Below are 19,868 nucleotides of genomic sequence, written 5' to 3'. Positions count from 1 at the left end.
GAACCATTAACTTGAAAAATTCTTACTCAGAGGCCCCTGAGAGATTCTCACAAAACAACTGCTTCTGGGGACTTGGGAAACGACCAGTCTCTTTGATTTCCTAGGGAAAGCCACCACAACAAAGTCTTCAAGGTCAAAGCTCCGTTTTACACTGAACAAGAAATTGCAAATTTTGACTTTTTGGTGGGTTCACAGAGAGGTCACCAGGACTGGTTCCTACACACATTGCCAGTAACAACAGACTTGTCCACAATGCAAAAGAAAAAAAAAAGTCTGGAATATTGTTGCAAAGTCTCTGTGGATGAGTTTAAAACTTGATGAAATGATTGATCAATTGGCTGTAAAATTTGATTAAGTGGATCAATGAGCAAAGAGTGACTTAGAGCTCAAGAGTAAATGCAAAACTTAGGGCCAGTGAGGCAAGATGTCTTATTTCTGTGACTATTGCAATATTACAATCATAGTTTTCTTGCTTTACAAGAGAGGCACAATTGTCTCAGGCCTTGCCCTGTGTCCCCTTGTGCCTCTACATGTGATTTTGATGTCTGAAGTCTGTCTACTCTTTTGAATCTATTCACTCTTCCCTTCTATTTCAGGAACAGTTTTCGTATGTCTTGGAAATCAGTTGTAAGCCGATGGAAAGACATATGAAAAGCTTACAATGTTACTGAAAATCCAGGTCATCACTGTTAAATGTGGGACTCTGTCTTGACCTGGAACATAGCTCTCTGTGTTTAGAGAACTCCGGTTGTCTGAAACGAAGCATTGTTCATTTATAGCACTTTCTCCAAAGCATTGTACTTGGAAAGGTCATACCAAGGGGTCTCCAGACACATTCCAATTACAACTCTTGGACAGGATGGTGGTGGAATTTTTTGAGTTAAGAAAGTTAATGTTTTACTTGAAATGAAATATTTGATCTTCTAAAAATGGGTGGGGGACATATCTGAAGCAAAAGAGACTTTTAATCCAGACAGGTGGTAACTATAGTTTCATGGTATTGAAGAGAATGTATGAAGTCAAAATGTAGCTCAACCGCCCACCTTGGATGGGAAAGTTAACTACCCGAGGAAAAGAGCTTGTAGTCTTTTAAAAAGCCCGTTTCCCCGTGGATACAAGACCCTTCATACTACCTAGTCACTTTCATGGAAGTTATGGGGAGAAAAAATCTTTTCTTTCGATCTTAGTTTTCAGGCTCGGTATGTGAATATAACATTGTTTTTAATGCAAATATTTCCAAAACATTTAAACCCTATTGCAGTCCCTGGAGTTGTAAGCTCATTTTCTATCAATTAGGGATGGTAGAGTATGAGTGCTTGCTTCTGTTTTTCCTCTTGGTGGAGTTGTAATAAAGTGTTCTCTGTAGCTGGCACGTTGGGAGCAGGCCCACTGAGCTCAGCACCTCTTTTCCCTAGCTTTCTCCAGGACGCGGGGCAGGGCCTATCACTGTTGGAGTGGAATGCTGCAGAGCACTCCAGGGCAGCCTGCTGAGAAAGTCCTTCTGAGATACAGCTGGGAAGGAGCCACGAGGAAAAAGGGTGAGGGTTAACGACTCCCTGCATGAGGCTTGCTGGCAGAGCTACTTCACCTCAAATGGAAATTTCAGAAGTTTCTATGCTGCTCACAAGAGCATTCCTGGAGTTGAGGAGCAGAAAGCTAGGCCAAGCATAATGCAGTGACTCTATTGAGCACAATTCTGTCTCCAGGAACTCATCATCATCATCAAACAGCATTTATTAAAAGCCCACACACATATGGTGCGGAACAAACCACATTAAACAAGCACAGTTGGGTTGCTGGTCCACTGGCGGGCCACAATTTAAAACACAAGAAACCAGCACTTGCTTCTGTTAGCCCAAGAATGATGAGAAAAGAGATCACTTACACAGCAATGAACATTAGTATAAATAGTAATTACTAAGATGCAAAAATAAAAATAATTAATATAGATATTATTTAGTTGACATTATCAATGTCAGGTACTATGCTATTTACTTGTTATAGCAAAACAATCCTTACTACAACTCTATGAAGTAGGCAATATTCATATATATATGTTGTATGTAAGAAGTAACTAGAACTTTGAGAAGTTAAATAATTTGCCCATGAAAACTAAGCTACTACATAGAAAAGGCAGCACTTGAATTTGAGTTTACTGAAATTTTTACTGAAACCATCGTAGGCTGTATTGCCAGTTCTCATTTCAGGGGACAGTTGGTCCTAGATAGGTTAGTAGAATATCTATATTTTTATATAGTAATTCATGTACATTTATAGCAGAATAGTTTATCTATAACTTTAATAAAGTCAGAAACCAGCACACTTGGCTCCTTATTTGAAATAGTGCTGTTCCTTCTATTAATAGGGTTTAGAATTTTCTTTGGCATGGCTAACAGGGTTGGTAGGGCTGGTGGGTCTCAAGGGTCTCTGACTAGAGTCATTTATACCTCAAATTGAGTGAGGAGGACTAATAGGAATAGCTGATCAGAATTGCCTTTATCACAGAATTTTGGAATTTTTGCTCTATATAATAATGTGTAATTAATAACCCTCAGATTGGAGGAGTGGAGAAGAAGGTTCAAGAAATTTCAACTTCTTCTCTTTACTATCTTTTCCTAGTTAGACCACAGAGCTTATCAAATAGTCATCAGTAGAACTGCACAAAATGATCCCCAGTGGGGGAGCCATGACCTCCCACCATCACTGCTGTTCCTGCCTGTGCACTAAGCATGGTGAATGATAATGTGGAAGTAAGGCTGACTGGCAAATGTGCAAACACATTTTACAGATAACATAATGACTTATAGGTGGAGATGAATTCAAGGGTGCTGCTTACTGACCCCATCGTGTGTTCTAAGAGAACTTATCTCTTTGCTAAAGAGTTTGGTCCATGCAGGATTTTATTTAATAGTGGCTATGTGATAATTCTTTCTTCACTTATCACATAATTTATTATCTTATCTGTTCATTATGATACTTTTATGAATATCTTTCCTGATAACTTTAATAGTAAACTGCATTTTGATTAAGCATATTGATTTCCCCATTTATGAAGTCATTTATTTTCCTACCCAGTCATCATACTGAGTTTTGTGAACATTTTACAACTATTTTGCTTAATAACATTTTTGTTAATTTTTATTGATGCTGAGTGTATAGTAGATGCTTCAGGCCTGAGACACCCATTCCCATGCCTGTTTTGAGTATTAGCTGCAGACCCCTTACAGCTGACTATCTCTCTGGAGATTTCCCCAGAATAAAGTGAGTTTCTTTGCTCAAGGTTATAACCTCTCCCTAGAGCCAGCTTGCATCCAATAATTGGTCCATGTGGATGCAGAAAGATTATTGCCCTCTGCCTCAATTCTGGAAAATTTTGAAGGGCCATTTTAGCTCCAGGGCTTCTTGAAGGAGTGGTTGAAACTCCCGTTACAATGGCACTCTGTGGTTCAACTTTTCCCTCTGTCCAGTCCTCATTCACTGCTCCTTCACTCCATCTTAGCCTCTGTTTCCCAGAGAACCCAACTTCAATACCCGTTACAAAATTTCTGAGGAATCAGACTCTAAAATGAAAATTTGGAGCTGGTTCTCTAGCCAGCTGCAGGGCAATGAGAACCTCGTCACTGCTGGGAGGTGGGGTATGAACAGTGCCTGGTATGCTATAGCACTAAAGTTGTTAGAACTTTCACATGTAGTGAATTGTGACGGGACACTAGTGGATGGGAATACATCAGCAGGAGCAATATCTTAGGTATTTGAGCTCTAGGGAAGTAGTTGTTATCTGGCCAATGGAATCAGATTGCTTGTACTAGATGTTAGCAATACACTGGAGAAAAATAAGATTACAAATGATTAGTCACTGCTTCAAGGAGCAGTATGAAAGCAAGAAGACTTTCTTGACAGTATACTAAGAAGTTTTCTCATCTATAACAAAAGGGTCAACCCAGAAGCTTAGGGTCAATCCAGGGCTTAATTATAGGAGTTGTGAACTATAGAGAAGGTTGAATTTTCAACCTCAGCAAAAACACTATACCAATATTAGGGTCTTAGGTAGAAACATGGAGGACCCAAATGGGGACTTCCGGGTTAATGTCCTCAAAATTAAAAATTCAATTGTGACAAATATATCAATATGAGAGATAGCAAGGGGAAATGAAGTGTGGGGATATGGGAACTCTTTGTATTACTACCTCACAATGTGTGTTTTGTAAGTTTAAAATTTCAGAAATAAAATGTTAAAAAAAGAAGCATTCACAGAAATGGCTCACTCTCCACTTTAAATACCAGTCCCTCCTGGTGTTGGAGGATGACTCACAGGCTTTGAAAGATATCACACTCACTCCAGGAACCATCCTTACCTCCACTGCTAGATATTTGAGCTCATTCACAATATAGCCAAGCATTATCACATAGCCGCTATTAAATAAAATCCTGCACGGACCAAACAAACTCTTTAGCAAAGAGAGAAGTTCTCTTAGCCAGGGTAGTATCGGACTATAATTTTTCAAACATCAAATTAATAGATATTTATAAAAGGTACTATCAAAATCTGGTTAGGGCCAGATTTGTGGAGCTGTAAGTTAGTGTGACTTTTCTGAAAACATATTTCAGGATATTTATCAGTAGCCTTAAATATACTCTTATATTGATCCAGAAAGTCTGCTTGTTGGAAACTACTCAGAAGAAATAACTAAGCACACACACACATACACACACATAGACACATGGGATCTTTGAAATGTTCATGGACAAACGGAATTCAAAGAAGAGTCTTGGGAAGGGTATTGTGGTACAGTGGGTTAGCTGTCTCTTAGGATACTCACATCCTATATCAGGATGCCGGTTCAAGCACTGGCTCCTCTGCTTTCAATCAAGCTTCATGCCAATGCATATTGAGAGGAAGTAGATAATGGTTTAAGTGTCTTGGCCTCTGCCACTCATGTGAGGGACCTGGATAGAGTTCCTGTTCTGGCTTAGCCTACCCCTGGCTGCTGTAAGCATTTGGAGAGAGAACCAGCAGGTGGGAGATTCTCTTTCCTCTCTGTCCCTCCACTTTTCATGTGTATGAAAATAATATGAACATTAGTTAAAAGATAAATTTATTTTGGTGAAAATATTTTGGGTATTCATGCATAGTTTTTTCATAATATGCATTTTCCACAAATTTTTAAGACTCCCCTCATGTTTGTGTGCCAATGCCAATGGAAGAAAGATTTATAATGGATTACATTTGAAAACAACCTAAGTAGAAAAATGTCTAGGTAAGTTATGGTGCATTATAAAATTATAAATTATAAAATAGAATATTATGTAGGCATAGTGTTAACATGAGGTATCACAGTGATAGTTATGACATGAAAATAGTCAAAGTAAAGCAAAATGTCATATAATGTCAAAACACAGAGACAAGAAATTTTCCAATAAATTAAAAGTGATTATTTTCACCTGCTGCAATCATTCATAATTATTATTTCCCCTGCTTTATATTTAAAAGAATTTTATTTATTTTCATTTTATTTGTTTTTTTTTTTAAGATTTATTTATTTGAGAAGTAGTGTTACAGACACAGAGAGAGAAAGACAGAGGTCTTCCATATGCTGGTTAACTCCCCAAATGGCTGCAATGGCCGAGCTGGGCTCATCTGAAGCCAGGATCCAGGAGCTTCTTCCGGGTCTCCCACATGGGTGCAAGGGTCTAAGCATTTGGGACATCTTCTACTGCTTCCCCAGGCCATTAGCACAGAGTCGTATCAGAAGAGGAACAGCAGAGAAAGGAACCAGTGCGCATATGGGATGCTGGTGCCTCATACGGAGGCTTAGCCTACTATACCACAGCAATGGCTCTGATTTTCATTTTATTTGAAAGGCAGTGAAACATAGAGGGAGAGAATGAGTGAAGGAGAAAGAAAAGAGATATTCCATCTGTTGGCTCACTTTCAAATGCAACAGCTAGGGCTGGGCCAGGCTGATGCCAGAAGCCTGGATCTTTACCTAGGTCCACCACGTGGGTGGCAGGGAACTAGGTGCCTGAGCCATCACCAGCTGCTTCCCATGACTGGCATCAACAGGATGCTGGTTCTGAAAGTGGAGCAGTTTTCCTTTTCCTTTGGTTCACCCCCAAATGGCCGCTATGGCGGTCGCTTGGCCGATCCGAAGCCAGGAGCCAGGTACTTCCTCCTAGTCTCCCATGCGGGTGCAGGGCCCAAGCACTTGGGTCATCCTCCACTGCCTTCCCGGGCCACAGCAGAGAGCTGACTGGAAGAGGAGCAACTGGGACAGAACCTGGCGCCCCAACCGGGACTAGAACCCTGGGGTACCGGCGCCACAGGTGGAGGATTAGGCAAGTGAGTCGCGGCACCAGCCTCCAAGCAGCATTTTTAACCACTGCACCAATGTCCATCCCTGTTCTTGCTTTTAATATAATGCTATACTTCCAAAAAGAGAGTCTTTCATTTTTGTAATCTAGAAAAAATTTTACTTTAAAAAATACGTATGGGCCTGTGCCACAGCTCACTAGGTTAATCCTCTGCCTGCAGCACCGGCACCCTGGGTTCTATTCCCGGTTGGGGCACCGGATTCTGTCCCGGTTGCCCCTCTTCCAGTCCAGCTCTCTGCTGTAGCCTGGGAAGGCAGTGGAGGATGGCCCAAGTGCTTGGGCCCTGTACCCACATGGGAGACCAGGATAAGCACCTGGCTCCTGGCTTCGGATCAGTGCGGTGCGCCAGCTGCAGCGCATCGGCCACAGCGGCCACTGGGGGGTGAACCAATGGAAAAAGGAAGACCTTTCTCTCTGTCTCTCTCTCTATCCACTCTGCCTGTCAAAAAAAAAAAAAAAAAAAGTACGTACGGTTTGAGCAGTATTATATATTTGATCTTGAGCTGCATAGAGGCAGAGGGAAAGGGCAGGGAAGTAAGGGTACCTCCCCTCCCTGCTTGTTCCAGGAAATGCGAGGTCCTTTAAATTAACCGTGAGGGCTACTGTGTCTAGTACAAAGCAAGATCCAAGGTCCATTTTTGGAAATCTCATCCAGGCTCACATTTGCTGTCTCAGACATGGTAAAAAATGGAATGTAGTATGTGGAACTAAATTTCTTTTTCCGAGGTTGTGAAAATAAAAATACCTTAAAATTGTTAAAGCTGTTTCGGATGCAATCTGGCAGTATCTTTGTAAAAGAAAAAAAAGGCACACATTTTTCAAGACATCCATCTCTGTCCTGGAAATCTAACCCATAGGAATGAAAGCACTGGCATATAAATATACACATACAGTCAATGCTGCTGTAATACTTGACTTTGAAAATGTGAGTTTGTTCCAATGAAATCGATATATTGAGAAACACTTTGAGCATAATATGGATTTTTGCTTTTGCTTATGCATAACTTACTCTGAAAGAAATACTAGGGAATGGCAGGAAACTGCATCCCACTGAATCAAGCTGCCTGGCAAAACACAAAACACAGGCACCTCAAATATCTCCAATTACCTCAATTCACTATGTGTGGAGAGCCACACTCATTCACATGTGGTGTTAGAACTTTCTAGCTGATTTCAGAAAACCCCCTTCCAACACTTCACAGTTACTCTCAAGCCACGATTCTGATGCCCACTTCTTCAAGAAAATGTCAGGCCTTTTTTCAAGGCTGTGTGCCATATTGATTATAGTATAGCATTTCTGTATTCCTTAATACATATTCCATATGTGCTATGTATTTCATAATTTTACAAGGGTGATTCATAAAGTTTTTGGAAAGATAGAATTAAATGATAGGTTTACTAAAGGAAATGTATAGATTCCTAGACACATGCAATCTACCAAAATTGAGCCATGAAGACATAAAAAACCTAACCAGACCAATAACCAAGATAGAGATTGAATCAATAATGAAGATACTCCAACAAAGAAAAGCCAGGACCAGATGGCTTCACTGCTGAATTCTACCTGACATTTTAAGAACTAATTTCAATTCTTCTCAAGCTATTCAAAAACAATTCAAAGGCTGGAATCCTCCCTAACTCCTATGAAGCCTGCATTACCTTAATTCCTAAGCCAGAAAAAAGGTACAACAGAGAAAGAGAACTATAGACCGATTTACCTGATGAATATAGATACAAAAATCCTCAACAAAATTTCTAGCCAACTGAATCCAACAACACATCAGAAAGATCATTCACACAGACCACATGGGATTTATCCCTGGTATGCAGGGATGGTTCAACATTCACAAATCAGTCAATGTGAAACATCACATTAAGAAAGTGAGAGGGTGCTGGGGCTGGCGCTGTGGCACAACGGGTTAACGTCCTGGCCTGAAGCACTGGCATCCCATATGGGCACTGGTTTGAGACCTGCCTGCTCCACTTCCAATCCAGCTCTCTGCTATGACCTGGGAAAGCAGTAGAAGATGGCCTAAGTCTTTGGGCCCCTGCACCCATGTGGGAGACCCGGATGAAGCTCCTGACTCCTGGCTTTGGATTGACTCAGCTCCGGCTGTTGCAGCCAACTGGGGAGTGAACCATCAGATGGAAGATCTCTCTCTCTCTCTCTCTCTCTCTCTCTCTCTCTCCTCTATTTCTGCCTGTCCTCTCTCGGTGTAACTCTGACTTTCAAATAAATAAATAAATAAATCTTTAAAAAAAAGAAACTGAGGAGCCAGTGGTGTGGTGTAGGGGGTAAAGCTGCTGCCTGCAGTGCTGGAATCCCTATGGGTGCTGCTTTGAGCCCCAGCTGATCCACTTTTGATATAGCTCTCTGCTATGGCCTGGAAAACCAGCAGAAGAGGGCCCAAAACCTTGGGACCCTGCACCTGTGTAGGAGACCCAGAGGAAACTCCTGTCTCCTGGCTTTGGATCAGCAGAGCTCTAGCCATTGCAGCCATTTCAGGAGTGAACCAGTGGGTTGAAGACCTATCTCTCTGTCTCTGCCTCTGCTTCTCTGTAACTCTATCTTTCACATAAATAAATGAACTTTTCTAAAAAAAGAAAGTGAGCAACAGAAACCATGTAGTTATCAAAATAGATGCAGAGAGAGCATTTGATAAAATATAATATCCTTTCATGATGAGAACCTTAAGTAAATTGAGTATGGAAGGAACATTCCTCAACACAATCAAGGCAATTTATGATAAACCCATGATCTGCTCCCTATTGCATGGAAAAAGCTGCAATTTTTCATAGCAGGGTACAATTTTATTATTGTGAATTTTTTCATAGCATTGTGATTTTTAGAGGTGCATAGATTATGTTATAGCAGAACTGAGTATGACTACTTATTTCATTTTTGTGTATAATGGTCAAAAACCAGACACAAAGTAATTGCCTTTAAAGGCACAGAATAGAGCACAGACTTTTAAAAGAATGGTATAGTGTTATAATTATAGCTTCTTAAAGAGATTTCCATAATGTATGGTGATATATTTTTGAATTACCTACTAAATGCCACACATGATATTAAGCTCTTTCAGTGTGTAATCCCCTAAAAATTATGTTTGGGGATATAAATATAATTGAGAGTAGTGGGAATTTTTAAAAAAAGAAACAAAGCTACAGACCAATATCCTTTATGAAAATAGTTGCAAAAATCCTCAACAAAATGCTAGCAAATCAGACCCAACAGAACATTAAAAGATCAGTCACCATGACCAGGCAATGGCCAGGGTTGCAAGAATTACTCAACACAGGCAAATCTGTAAATAAGAAACATCACATCAACAGAATTAAAAAGCAAATTTTATGATCATCTCAGTATATTATAAAAAGACATTTGATAACATTCACCATAGCTTCATGGTAAAAACTTTGACCAAATTAGGTATAAAGGAATGTACCTCAACATAAAAAAGGTGATAAATAACAAGCCAATAGGTAACATAATATTCAATAGGGAAAAGTTGAAGGCTTTCTTCTAAGCTCTGAAATGAGATAAGGATGCCAACTTGCACCACTTTATATGACATAATACTGGAAGTTCTGGCTAGAGCAATTAGGCAAGAGAAAGAAATAAAGGGCATCCAAATTGGAAAGGAGGAAGCCAAATTACTAGTTGCAAATGGCATAATCTTATAATATAAAATACCTCAAAGACTCCAACAAAAAGCTATGAGGACTAATAAACAAACTCAGCAAAGTTGCAGGATACAAGGTCAACACACAAAAATCATTAGTATTTTTATATACCAATAGTGAATCATCATGGTTCTTGCGCTGTGATGTGGCAGGTAAAGTCACTGCCTGCAGTGCCAGTATCCCATCTGGGCACTGGCTCAAGTTCCTGATGTTCCACTTCTGATCCAGCTCTCTGCTATGGCCTGGAAAAGCAGTAGAAGATGGTCCAAGTCATTAGGCCCCTGTACCCACATGGGAAGACCCAGAGGAAGCTCCTGGCTCCTGGCTTCAGATCAGCACATTTCTGGTTGTTGCAGCCAATTGGGGAGTGAACCAGTGGATGGAAGACCTCTCTCTCCCTCCTCCCTCTCTGCCTTTCTTTCTCTCTCTGTGCAACTCTGACTTTCAAATAAATAAGCAAATCTTTAAAAATATAGTGGGGGCTGGCACTGTGGCACAGGGGGTTAATGCCCTGGCCTGAAGCGCCGGCAACTCATATGGGCACTGATTTGAGACCAGGCTGCTCCACTTCTGATACAGCTCTCTGCTATGGCCTGGGAAAGAAGTAGATGATGGCCCAAGTCCTGCACCCATGTGGGAGACCTGGAAGAAGCTCTTGGCTCCTGGCTTTGGATAGGCACAGCTACAGCCATTGCAGCCAACTGGGGAGTGAACCATCGGATGGAAGACCTCTCTCTCTCTCTCTGCTTCTCCTCTCTCTGTGTAACTCTTTCAAATAAATATTATTCTTTCAAATATTTCAAATATTTATTTGAAAGAATAAAAAATAGTGACTCCTCAGAATAAAAAAAATCAAGAAATCAATTCTATTTCCAATAGCTACAAAAAATACTTGGGAATAAAGATCTCTACAATGAAACTATAAATCATAGATGAAAGAAATTGAAGAGTAAACAAAGAAATAGAAAGATATCTCATATTAATAGATTGGAAGAATCAATATACTTTTGAATAAACTTATTAATATAAAGAGAAAAGATTTCATGTTCTTCATAGACACAATTCTAAGAAGATAACCATACTTCTTTCCTCCCCAATCCCCTCATTTACCTCTTTTCTTTTTTTTTTGTAATCACATGATTTTAATTTAATCACAGGCTTAACGCACCACTAACCATACTGTTTAGCAAGCAAAAAGTAGAAGTATAGACAAAGGCTAAAAAAAAAAAATCAAATCATTAGATGTCAATTTCATTCTTTTCTCTCTCTCTCTCTCTCTCTCTCTCTCTCTTTTTTTTTTTTTGGTATTCTGTGTTAACTACCATGTATCAGAGCAAACATTTGATATTTTCTTTTTGGGACTGCATCATTTCATTACACATCATGGTCTCTAGTTCCATCTATTATGTTGCAAAAGACAGGATTTCATTCTTTTTTATGGTTGAGTAGTCTTCCTTTTCCATTGTGTACAGATACAACACATTTTCTTTATCCATTCATTAGCTGATGGACATTGGGGTTGATTCCATATCTTCCCTATTGTAAATTGAGCTGCAATAAACATGGGGGAATAAATAACTCTTTCATATACTGATTTAATTACCTTTTGGTAAATACCTAGGAGTGGGATGGCTGGGTCATATTTTAGATCTATTTTCAGATTTCTGAGGAATCTCCATCTGTCTTCCATACTGTTGTACTAGTTTACATTTCCACCCACATTGCATTAGGATACCTTTTTCTGTACATCCTTACAATAAAAAATGACAGGATACAGCAAAATCAGTGTTGGAGGAAATTTTATATCAATTAGTGCCTACAATAAGAAATTGGAAATATTTCAAATAAATGATCTAACAACACATCTCAAGACCTAGCAAAACAACAACAAACCAAACCCATAATTAGTAGAAGGAAGGAAATAATTAAAATTAGAGAAGAAATAAAATTGAAATAGAAACTACAAAAGGTCAGTGAAGTGACGAGTTGGTTTTTCGAAAAAATAAACAGAAATAATAAACCATTGGCCTAATTAACCAAAAAAGAAGACCCAAATGAATAAAATTGGAGATGAAAAGGAATTGTTACAACTGATGCCACTGAAGTAAAAATCATTAAGAATTATTACAAACAACTATATACCAACAAATTGGAAAATCTAGAATAATTGGATAAATTTCTGGACACAAACAACTTATCAAAATTGAGACATGAAAGCATAGAAAAACTAAATAAACGAATGACCAAAATGGAGGTTGAATCAGTAATAAATACCCTCCCAACAAAGAAAAGCCCAGGATCAATGGATTTACTGTTGAACTCTACCACATTTTAAAGAACAAATAATTGCACTTTTCTTAAACTATTCAGTTGGAAGGGGCGGAATCCTCCCAACCTCGTTCCATGAGGCCAAAACCAGAAAAAAAGATACAAGAAATAAAGAGCACTATAGACCAATATTACTAATGAAAAAAGATGCAAAAATCCTCAACAAGATACTAGCTAACTGAATCCAACAGCATATGAAAAAGATCACCCACCTGGACCAAGTGGGATTTATCCCTGGTGTGCAGGATGGTTCAACATACACAAGTCCATAAATATGATACACTGTATTAACAAGTTGACAGATAAAAATGACATGATTATCTCAATACCTGTAGATAAAGCATCTGATAAAATACAGCATCCTTTGGTGATAAAAACCTTAAGCAAATTGAGTATAGAGGGAACATACCTCAATACAATCAAGGTGATAGATGACACACACACAACCAGCCAGCATCATATTGTACGGAGAAAAGCTGAAAGCATTTCTACTAGAAATTTCTACTAAAAAGGTCTGAACCAGAAAAGGATGCCTGCTTTCTCTATTGCTATTCAATATAGTTCTGGAAATTTTAGTCAAAGCCATTAGGCAAGAAAAAGAAATCCAAGGGATGCAATTTGGAAAGGAGGAAGTCAAATTATTCCTGTTCACAGATGACATAATCCTATATACAGAGGAGAAACTACTGGAACTTGTAAGAGTCTGGTAAAGTTGCAGGTTATAAAATCAACATACAAAAAACCAGTAGCCTTTGTACATACAAATAAACATGTATATATTCAAAGAAAGAATTTGTAAGATCAGTACCATTCACAATAGCCACTAAAAATTTAAGTACCTTGGAATAAATTTAACCAAGGATGTGAAAGATCTCTATAGTTAAAAACAGTAAGAAAAAAATTTAAAAAATAAAGAAAGAAGTAAAAGACACAACCATAAAAAATGGAAAAATCTCCCATGTTTATGTATTGGAAAAGTTAATATCAAAATGTTGATACTACCAAAAGCAAGTTACAGGTTCAAAGCCATACCAATGAAAATACCAAGGAGATTCTTCTTACATCTAGAAAAAAAGATGCTAAAATTCATATGGTAATATAAGAGACCTTGAATAACTAAAACAACTTTTTAAAAATATTTTTTATTTATTTTTTACATATTTTCTCTTTTCAAAATTTTTCAATTTCAATATGGTTGATAAATACAGTTCTAAGGACATAATGATATTCCCTTCCTTCTCCTTTCCCTCCCTCCCCCTTTTTCATTCCACCTTACACTCCCTTTTTTAGTTTCTGAGATAACATTTTAAGTTTACATTACAGTAACAAAAGCTTTTAGCAAGTAAAAACCAAAAGGACTTTAGTTTAGTGGGAATAAAGAAAACAGCCATAGCTAATAATTGAATGGAAAATGACCATTTCACCTATATAAAATAAATTTCAAAGTAATCACAGATCATTAAACAATAGTAGTATAACATTCTTAACCATTGGTTTGACAAAGGTATAAAATAAAGTCTCACAAAACTATATTTGCAGCAACACTGAAACAAACAGGATTTCTTTTTTTGTTTGTTTTTTAGATTTTACCTCCCACATATAGGGGAGAACATGTGACATTTATCTTTCTGTGTCTGGGTTGTTTCACTCAGTGTGATGTTATCCAATTATGTCCATTTTGCAGCAAATAGTAGAATTTTATTTATTCTTTTTTTGTAGCAGAATACTATTCCATTATGTATATATACCACATTTTCTTTATCATTCATCTGAAGATAGACACCTTGGTTGATTCCGACTTTTGGCTATTGTGAACAGTGTTTCTATAAACATGGTGGTGCAGGTATCTTTTTGATATAATGTGTTCATGACTTTTGGATATATATCCAGTAGTGGGATTCCTGGATCATGCCAAAAGTCTATTTCTATTTTTTTTTTAAAGAATCTCCACACTGTTTTCCACAGTGGCTGCCCTAATAGATGTTGCCACCAACAGTGTTTAAGTGTTCCCTTCTCTGCATCCTCCTCAGAACTTGTTACTTTCTGTGTTTTGGTTTTTAGCCAATCTGACAGGCAGGAGGTGATATCTCACTGTTGTATTGATTTGCATTTCCCTAATGGCTAGTAATGTTGAGCATTTTAAAATATATTTGTTGGCTATTTGTAGTCCCACTTTTGTGGACTGTTTATTGAGATCTTTTGCCCATTTCTTGGCTGGGTTTGTTTTATTTTATTTTATTTTTTTGAGGTTTAAAGTTGTTGATATATTTGGGATATTAATCCTGTGTCAAATAAGTAGCTTGCAAATACCTTTTCCCATTCAATTGGATGTCTCTTCAGTATATATATATATATATATATATATATTTAATTTTTATTTTTAATTTTTATTTTTTGACAGGCAGAGTTAGACAGTGAGAGAGAGAGAGAGAGAGAGAGAGAGAGAGAGAGAGAGAGAGAAAGGTCTTCCTTTTTCCGTTGGTTCATCCCCAAGTGGCCGCTACAGCCAGTGCATTGCTGCCGGCACGCTCGCTGATCTGAAGCCAGGAGCCAGGTGCTTCCTCCTGGTCTCCCATGCAGGTGCAGGGCCCAAGCACTTGGGCCATCCTCCACTGCACTCCCGGGCCACAGCAGAGAGCTGGACTGGAAGAGGAGCAGCCAGGACAGAATCCGGTGCCCCAACTGGGACTAGAACCCAGGGTGCTGGTGCCGCAGGCGGAGGATTAGCCTAGTGAGCTGCGGCACCAGCCATCTCTTCAGTATATTGATCATTTCCTTTGCTATATTCCAAAAGCTTCTGAGTTTGACATAGTCCCATTTCTTTAGTTTTGTCAGCTGTGCTTACGCAATGTCTTGGTGTGTTTCTCCTGCATTTTCTCCCAGCAGCTTCATAGTCTCAGGTCTTACATTTAGGTCTTTGATCCATCTTGAGTTGATTTTTGTATATGATGAGAGATGTGGATCTAATTTCATTCTTCTACAAAACCATTTGTTGAAGAGGTTATCCTAACTCCACTGTATGATCTGAGCACTTTTGTAAAAAATCGGTTGTTTGTATGCGAATTAATTACTGGGCTCTCTATGCTGTTCCATTGATCAATGTGTTGGTTTTTATGCCAGTACCATGCTTTTTTTAAGATTTACTTATTTATTTGAAAGGCAGAGTTATGGAGAGGCAGAAGCAGAGGCAGATGCAAAGAGAGAGAGAGAGAGAGAGAGAGAGAGAAAGAGAGAGAAAGAGAGAGGTCTTCCATCCCCTGTTCACTCCCAAAATGGCTGCAATGGCTAGAACTGGGCTGATCTGAAGCTGGGAGCCTGTAGCTTCTTCCAGATCTTGCATATGAGTGCAGGGGCCCAAGAATTTGGACCATCTTCTACTGCTTTTCCAGACCACAGCAGTGAGCTGGATCAGAAGTGGAGCAGTGGAAACTCAAACCGGTGACCATTTGGGATGCTGGCACTGCAGACCAGGGCTTTAACCTGCTGTGCCCCATGCTGGCCCCATGCTGTTTTAATTACTATAGCTTTGTAGTATACTTTGAAGTCAGGTGTTGTGCTGCCTCCGCTTGATTTTTCTCGCTCAGGATAGCTTTGGCTATCCTGGGTCTTTGTGATTCTATATGAATTTTAGAGTTGTTTTTTCTAATTCTGTAAAGAACGTCATTGGTAGTTTGTTAGGGATTATATTGAGTCTGTAGATTGGTTTAAGTAGTATAGATGTTTTAGTGATACTGATTCTTCCAATGTGAGCCAGGGATATTTTTACATATTTTTGTATCCTGATGATTTCTTTAATCAATGTTTGATAATCTTTCATTTTATAGGTCATTCACTTCTTTGATTAAATTTCTTCCTAAATATTTAATTTGTTTTGTGCCTAATGTGAATGAAATTTCTTTCTTGATTTCACTTTCATTAGCATATAAAAAGCTTCTTTTCTGTATGTTTATTTTGGAAACTGTAATTTTACTTAAGTAGCTTATCAATTCTAAAAACTTTTTAATGGAGTGTTTAGGTTTTTCCATGTACAATATCATGTCATCTGCAAACATGACAGCTTTACTTCTCCTTTTCCAACTTTGGTGCTGTTTATTTCTGTCACCTCCCTAATTGCTCTTGCTAAGACTTCCAGTACTATATTGAATGAGAGTGGCAAAAGTAGACAGCCTTGTTCTGTTTCACATCTGATGTGAAATGCTTTCAGATTTTCTCCAGTCAGTATGCTATTGACAGCTGGCTTGTCATATATAGCCTTTATAATTTTGAGGAATGTTCCTCCTATAGCTAATATCTGGAGGATTTTTATCATGAAGGGGTATTGAATCTTAAGGCTTTGCATTTATTGAGATGACCATATGGTTTTTGTTCTTCATTCTACTAATGTGATTTATGACATTCATTGATTTGTGAATGTTTAACAACCCTTGCATTTCTTTGTGATGAATGATCTTTTAGATGTGGTTTTGAATTTGATTTGCTAGTATTTTGTTGAGAATCTTTGCTTCTATGTTCACTAAGGATATAGGTCACTAGTTTTTGTGTTGAGTTGTGTCTTGGGTTTCTGTGTCAAAGAGATGCTGGCCTCATAAAATAGTTTGGCAGAGTTCCAATCTGAAGCCAGGAGCCAGGAGCTTCCTCTAGGTCTCACACTTGGGTGCAGGGGCCCAAGAACTTGGGCCATCTCTCACTGCTTTCCCAGGCCATAGCAGAGAGCTGGATGGGAAGTGAAGAAGCTGGGACTCAAACCGGCATCCATATGGACACTGGCACTGCAGACACGGCTTTACCCGCTAAGCCACAGCACTGGCCCCATGGAAGACTTTTGATTACTGCTTCAATCTCATTGCTTGTTATAGGTCTGTTTTAGATTGTCTATATCTTCTTGATTTAATCTTGGTAGATTATAGGTATTCAGGATTTTATCCATTTATCTATTTATTTTCTAAGATTTATGTATTTATTTGAAAGGCAGGGTTACAGAGAGGCAGAGAGAGGGAGAGGGAAAGGGAGAGAGAGAGAGAGAGAGGGAGAGAGAGAGAGAGAGATACATGTCTTCCATCTGCTGTTTCACTACCCAGATGGCTGCATGCTGTGCAGATCCAAACCAAGGAGCCAGGAGCTTCTTCTAGTTCTCCCACATGGGTGCAGAGGCCCAAGGACTTGGGCCATCTTTTACTGCAGTCCTGGGCCACAGCAGAGAGCTATATAAGAAGTGGAGCAGCTGATCCGACACCATCCATAGCTCACAGGTGGCGGCAGGGTGCAGATATGGCCAAGTCCAAGAACCACACCACGCACAACCAGTCCCGAAAATGGCACAGAAATGGCATCAGGAAACCGCAATCACAAAGATACGAGTATCTGAAAGGGGTGGACCTCAAGTTCCTGAGGAACATGCGTTTTGCCAAGAAGCACAACAAGAAGGGCCTGAAGAAGATGCAGGCCAACAACGCCAAGGCTATGGCTGCACGTGCTGAAGCTATCAAGGCCCTGGTCAAGCCTAAGGAAGTAAAGCCCACGATCCCGAAGGGTGTCAGCCGGAAGCTTGATCGACTTGCCTACATTGCCCACCCCAAGCTTGGAAGGCGTGCCTGTGCCCGCATTGCTAGGGGTCTCAGGCTGTCCCGGCCACAGACCAAGGCAAAGGCCAAGACTGAGCCCCAAATCAAGGGCAAGGTCAAGGCTCAAATCAAGGCCCAAGCTCAAGCTCAAATCAAGAGCAAGGGCAAGGGCAAGGCCCAGGCTGAAACCAAGCCCAAGGCCCAGGCCCAAGCTAAGCCCAAGGCTCAGGCCCAAACCAAGCTCAAGGCCCAGGCCACACCTACAGCCCCAGTTCCAGCTCAGGCTCCTCCCAAAGGTGCCCAACCCCCTGCAAAGGCACCCTAGTAACAGCCTGTGCCTGCCAATGCAAGGGCAGAAGGGCTGGTGTGACCCCTGCGCTGCTGTCTGCGTGGGGTTAGTGTCCTCCTGTGCTGTTTGTACAAATAAACCTGAGACAGGAAAAAAAAAAAAAAAAAGGAAGTGGAGCAGCTGGAACTCAAAACAGTGCCCATATGGGATGCTTACAATGCAGGTGGAGGCTTTACCTGCTATTCCACAGTGTTGGGCCACAAATTTATCTAATTCTGTCAGGTTTTCCAGTTCATTAACATATAGTTCTTCATAGTAGTTTCTTATGATCCTTTATATTTCAGTTGTATCAGTTGTAATTTCTCCTTTTTAATCTCTAATTTTATTTATTTGATTTTTTTTTGTTAACCTGCCTAATGGATTATCTGTTTTGTTTTTCTTCTTAGAAAAACCAGTTTTTGTTTTCTTGATCTGTTCTATTTTTTAGCTTAAATTTCATTTACTTCTGCTCTGATCCTCATTTCTCATCTGCTGATTTTGGATTTGGCTCATTTTGTTTTTCTGTATTGAAGGTATATCATTAGATCTTTGAGACATATCTCTTTCTTCAGATATAAACAATGATCAAAGTATTCTCTTAATACTACTTTTACTGTGTCTCACAGGTGTTGATATTTTGTGTTTTCAGTTTCATTTATTTCAAGTAAGTTTTTGGTTTTCTTGTATCTTATTGAGTTTCTTTACAATCATTATTTTGAATTCTATATCTGTCGTTTCACAGACTTTCTTCAGTTCAGTCTCTAATTCTGATCTTACAAATTCTTATAAATTTTTTCTTTTGGAGGCATCATGCTACCTTGCCTCTTCATGTCTCCTGTGTACCTATGTTAATGTCTGTACATTTGGTATAATTGTCCCTTCTTCTTTATGGTGTAAGCTTTATTGTAAAAGAGTTTATGGTTTAGCTGGAATGCAGGTTATCACTTGGCTGTTGCTTTGGTCTTGGTTCTAGCTGAGCCCAGGAATGTAGTCTCTCAATGATTTCTTTTTTTCTAAATCACTGTCAGTTATGTTTGTAACTGACCGAGTCATGTAGTCTATTGTTCATAGGGATAGAAATGTGGATTTGAGATGAATATACGTCTCCTAGGATGTGTATCTTTGGTTCACAGAAAGTTTGGTGTCATTATTCCTGGTGATTGTGATAGCCAATGCCTTGTTCTTGGTGCTGAGGGAAACAAGATTGGCTGCCCACTTGACCTACTGGCAAGCCTGAGTGATGCTGGCACCAACTGCTTTGGCTCTAGGACTGTGTGATGTGGGTGGATTCTTCCTAGCTCCAGCTAGGAGAATCCAGTTGGTGCTGTGGCCTATAATACCAACAGCTCTAGTTCTAGGACAAGGGGATGTGAACAGAACCCTGCTCCAGTCCTGTAGGGTGGCTTCAAGGTGTACAAGAGATTTTGCTCTTGAGGGTATGAGTCCCAAGAGGTGGAATGCAGGTAGGTTCTAGGTTCTTCCCGGTGTTCCTGATAGTACTTCTCTCTCTCTCTCTCTCTCTCTCTCTCTCTCTCTCTCTCTCTCTCTTATTCTCTTTCTTTCCCTCCCTCTCTCTCTCACACACACATACC

The 19,868-nt window shown here is 39.4% G+C and overlaps 1 protein-coding gene across 1 annotated transcript; it reads left to right on the top strand.

The window, feature by feature from the left end:
• The first annotated feature begins 17,617 nt into the window (after positions 1-17,617).
• On the top strand, positions 17,618-18,273 carry LOC133750856 (large ribosomal subunit protein eL29-like). Its single transcript, XM_062180573.1, has one exon. The coding sequence runs from the start codon at positions 17,656-17,658 to the stop codon at positions 18,271-18,273; it is 618 nt and encodes a 205-aa protein (XP_062036557.1). The 5' UTR covers positions 17,618-17,655.
• The last annotated feature ends 1,595 nt before the right edge of the window (positions 18,274-19,868 follow it).

Source organism: Lepus europaeus, chromosome 2, assembly GCF_033115175.1.
Source record: "Lepus europaeus isolate LE1 chromosome 2, mLepTim1.pri, whole genome shotgun sequence".
Classification (NCBI taxonomy): Eukaryota; Metazoa; Chordata; class Mammalia; order Lagomorpha; family Leporidae; genus Lepus; species Lepus europaeus.
Note: the sequence above shows the minus strand (reverse complement) of the source record. Positions and strands in the feature narration are given on the sequence as shown.

Excerpts from the sequence above, each read along its gene's own strand:
- LOC133750856 (XM_062180573.1), top strand. The coding sequence starts at position 17,656 with ATGGCCAAGTCCAAGAACCACACCACGCACAACCAGTCCCGAAAATGG.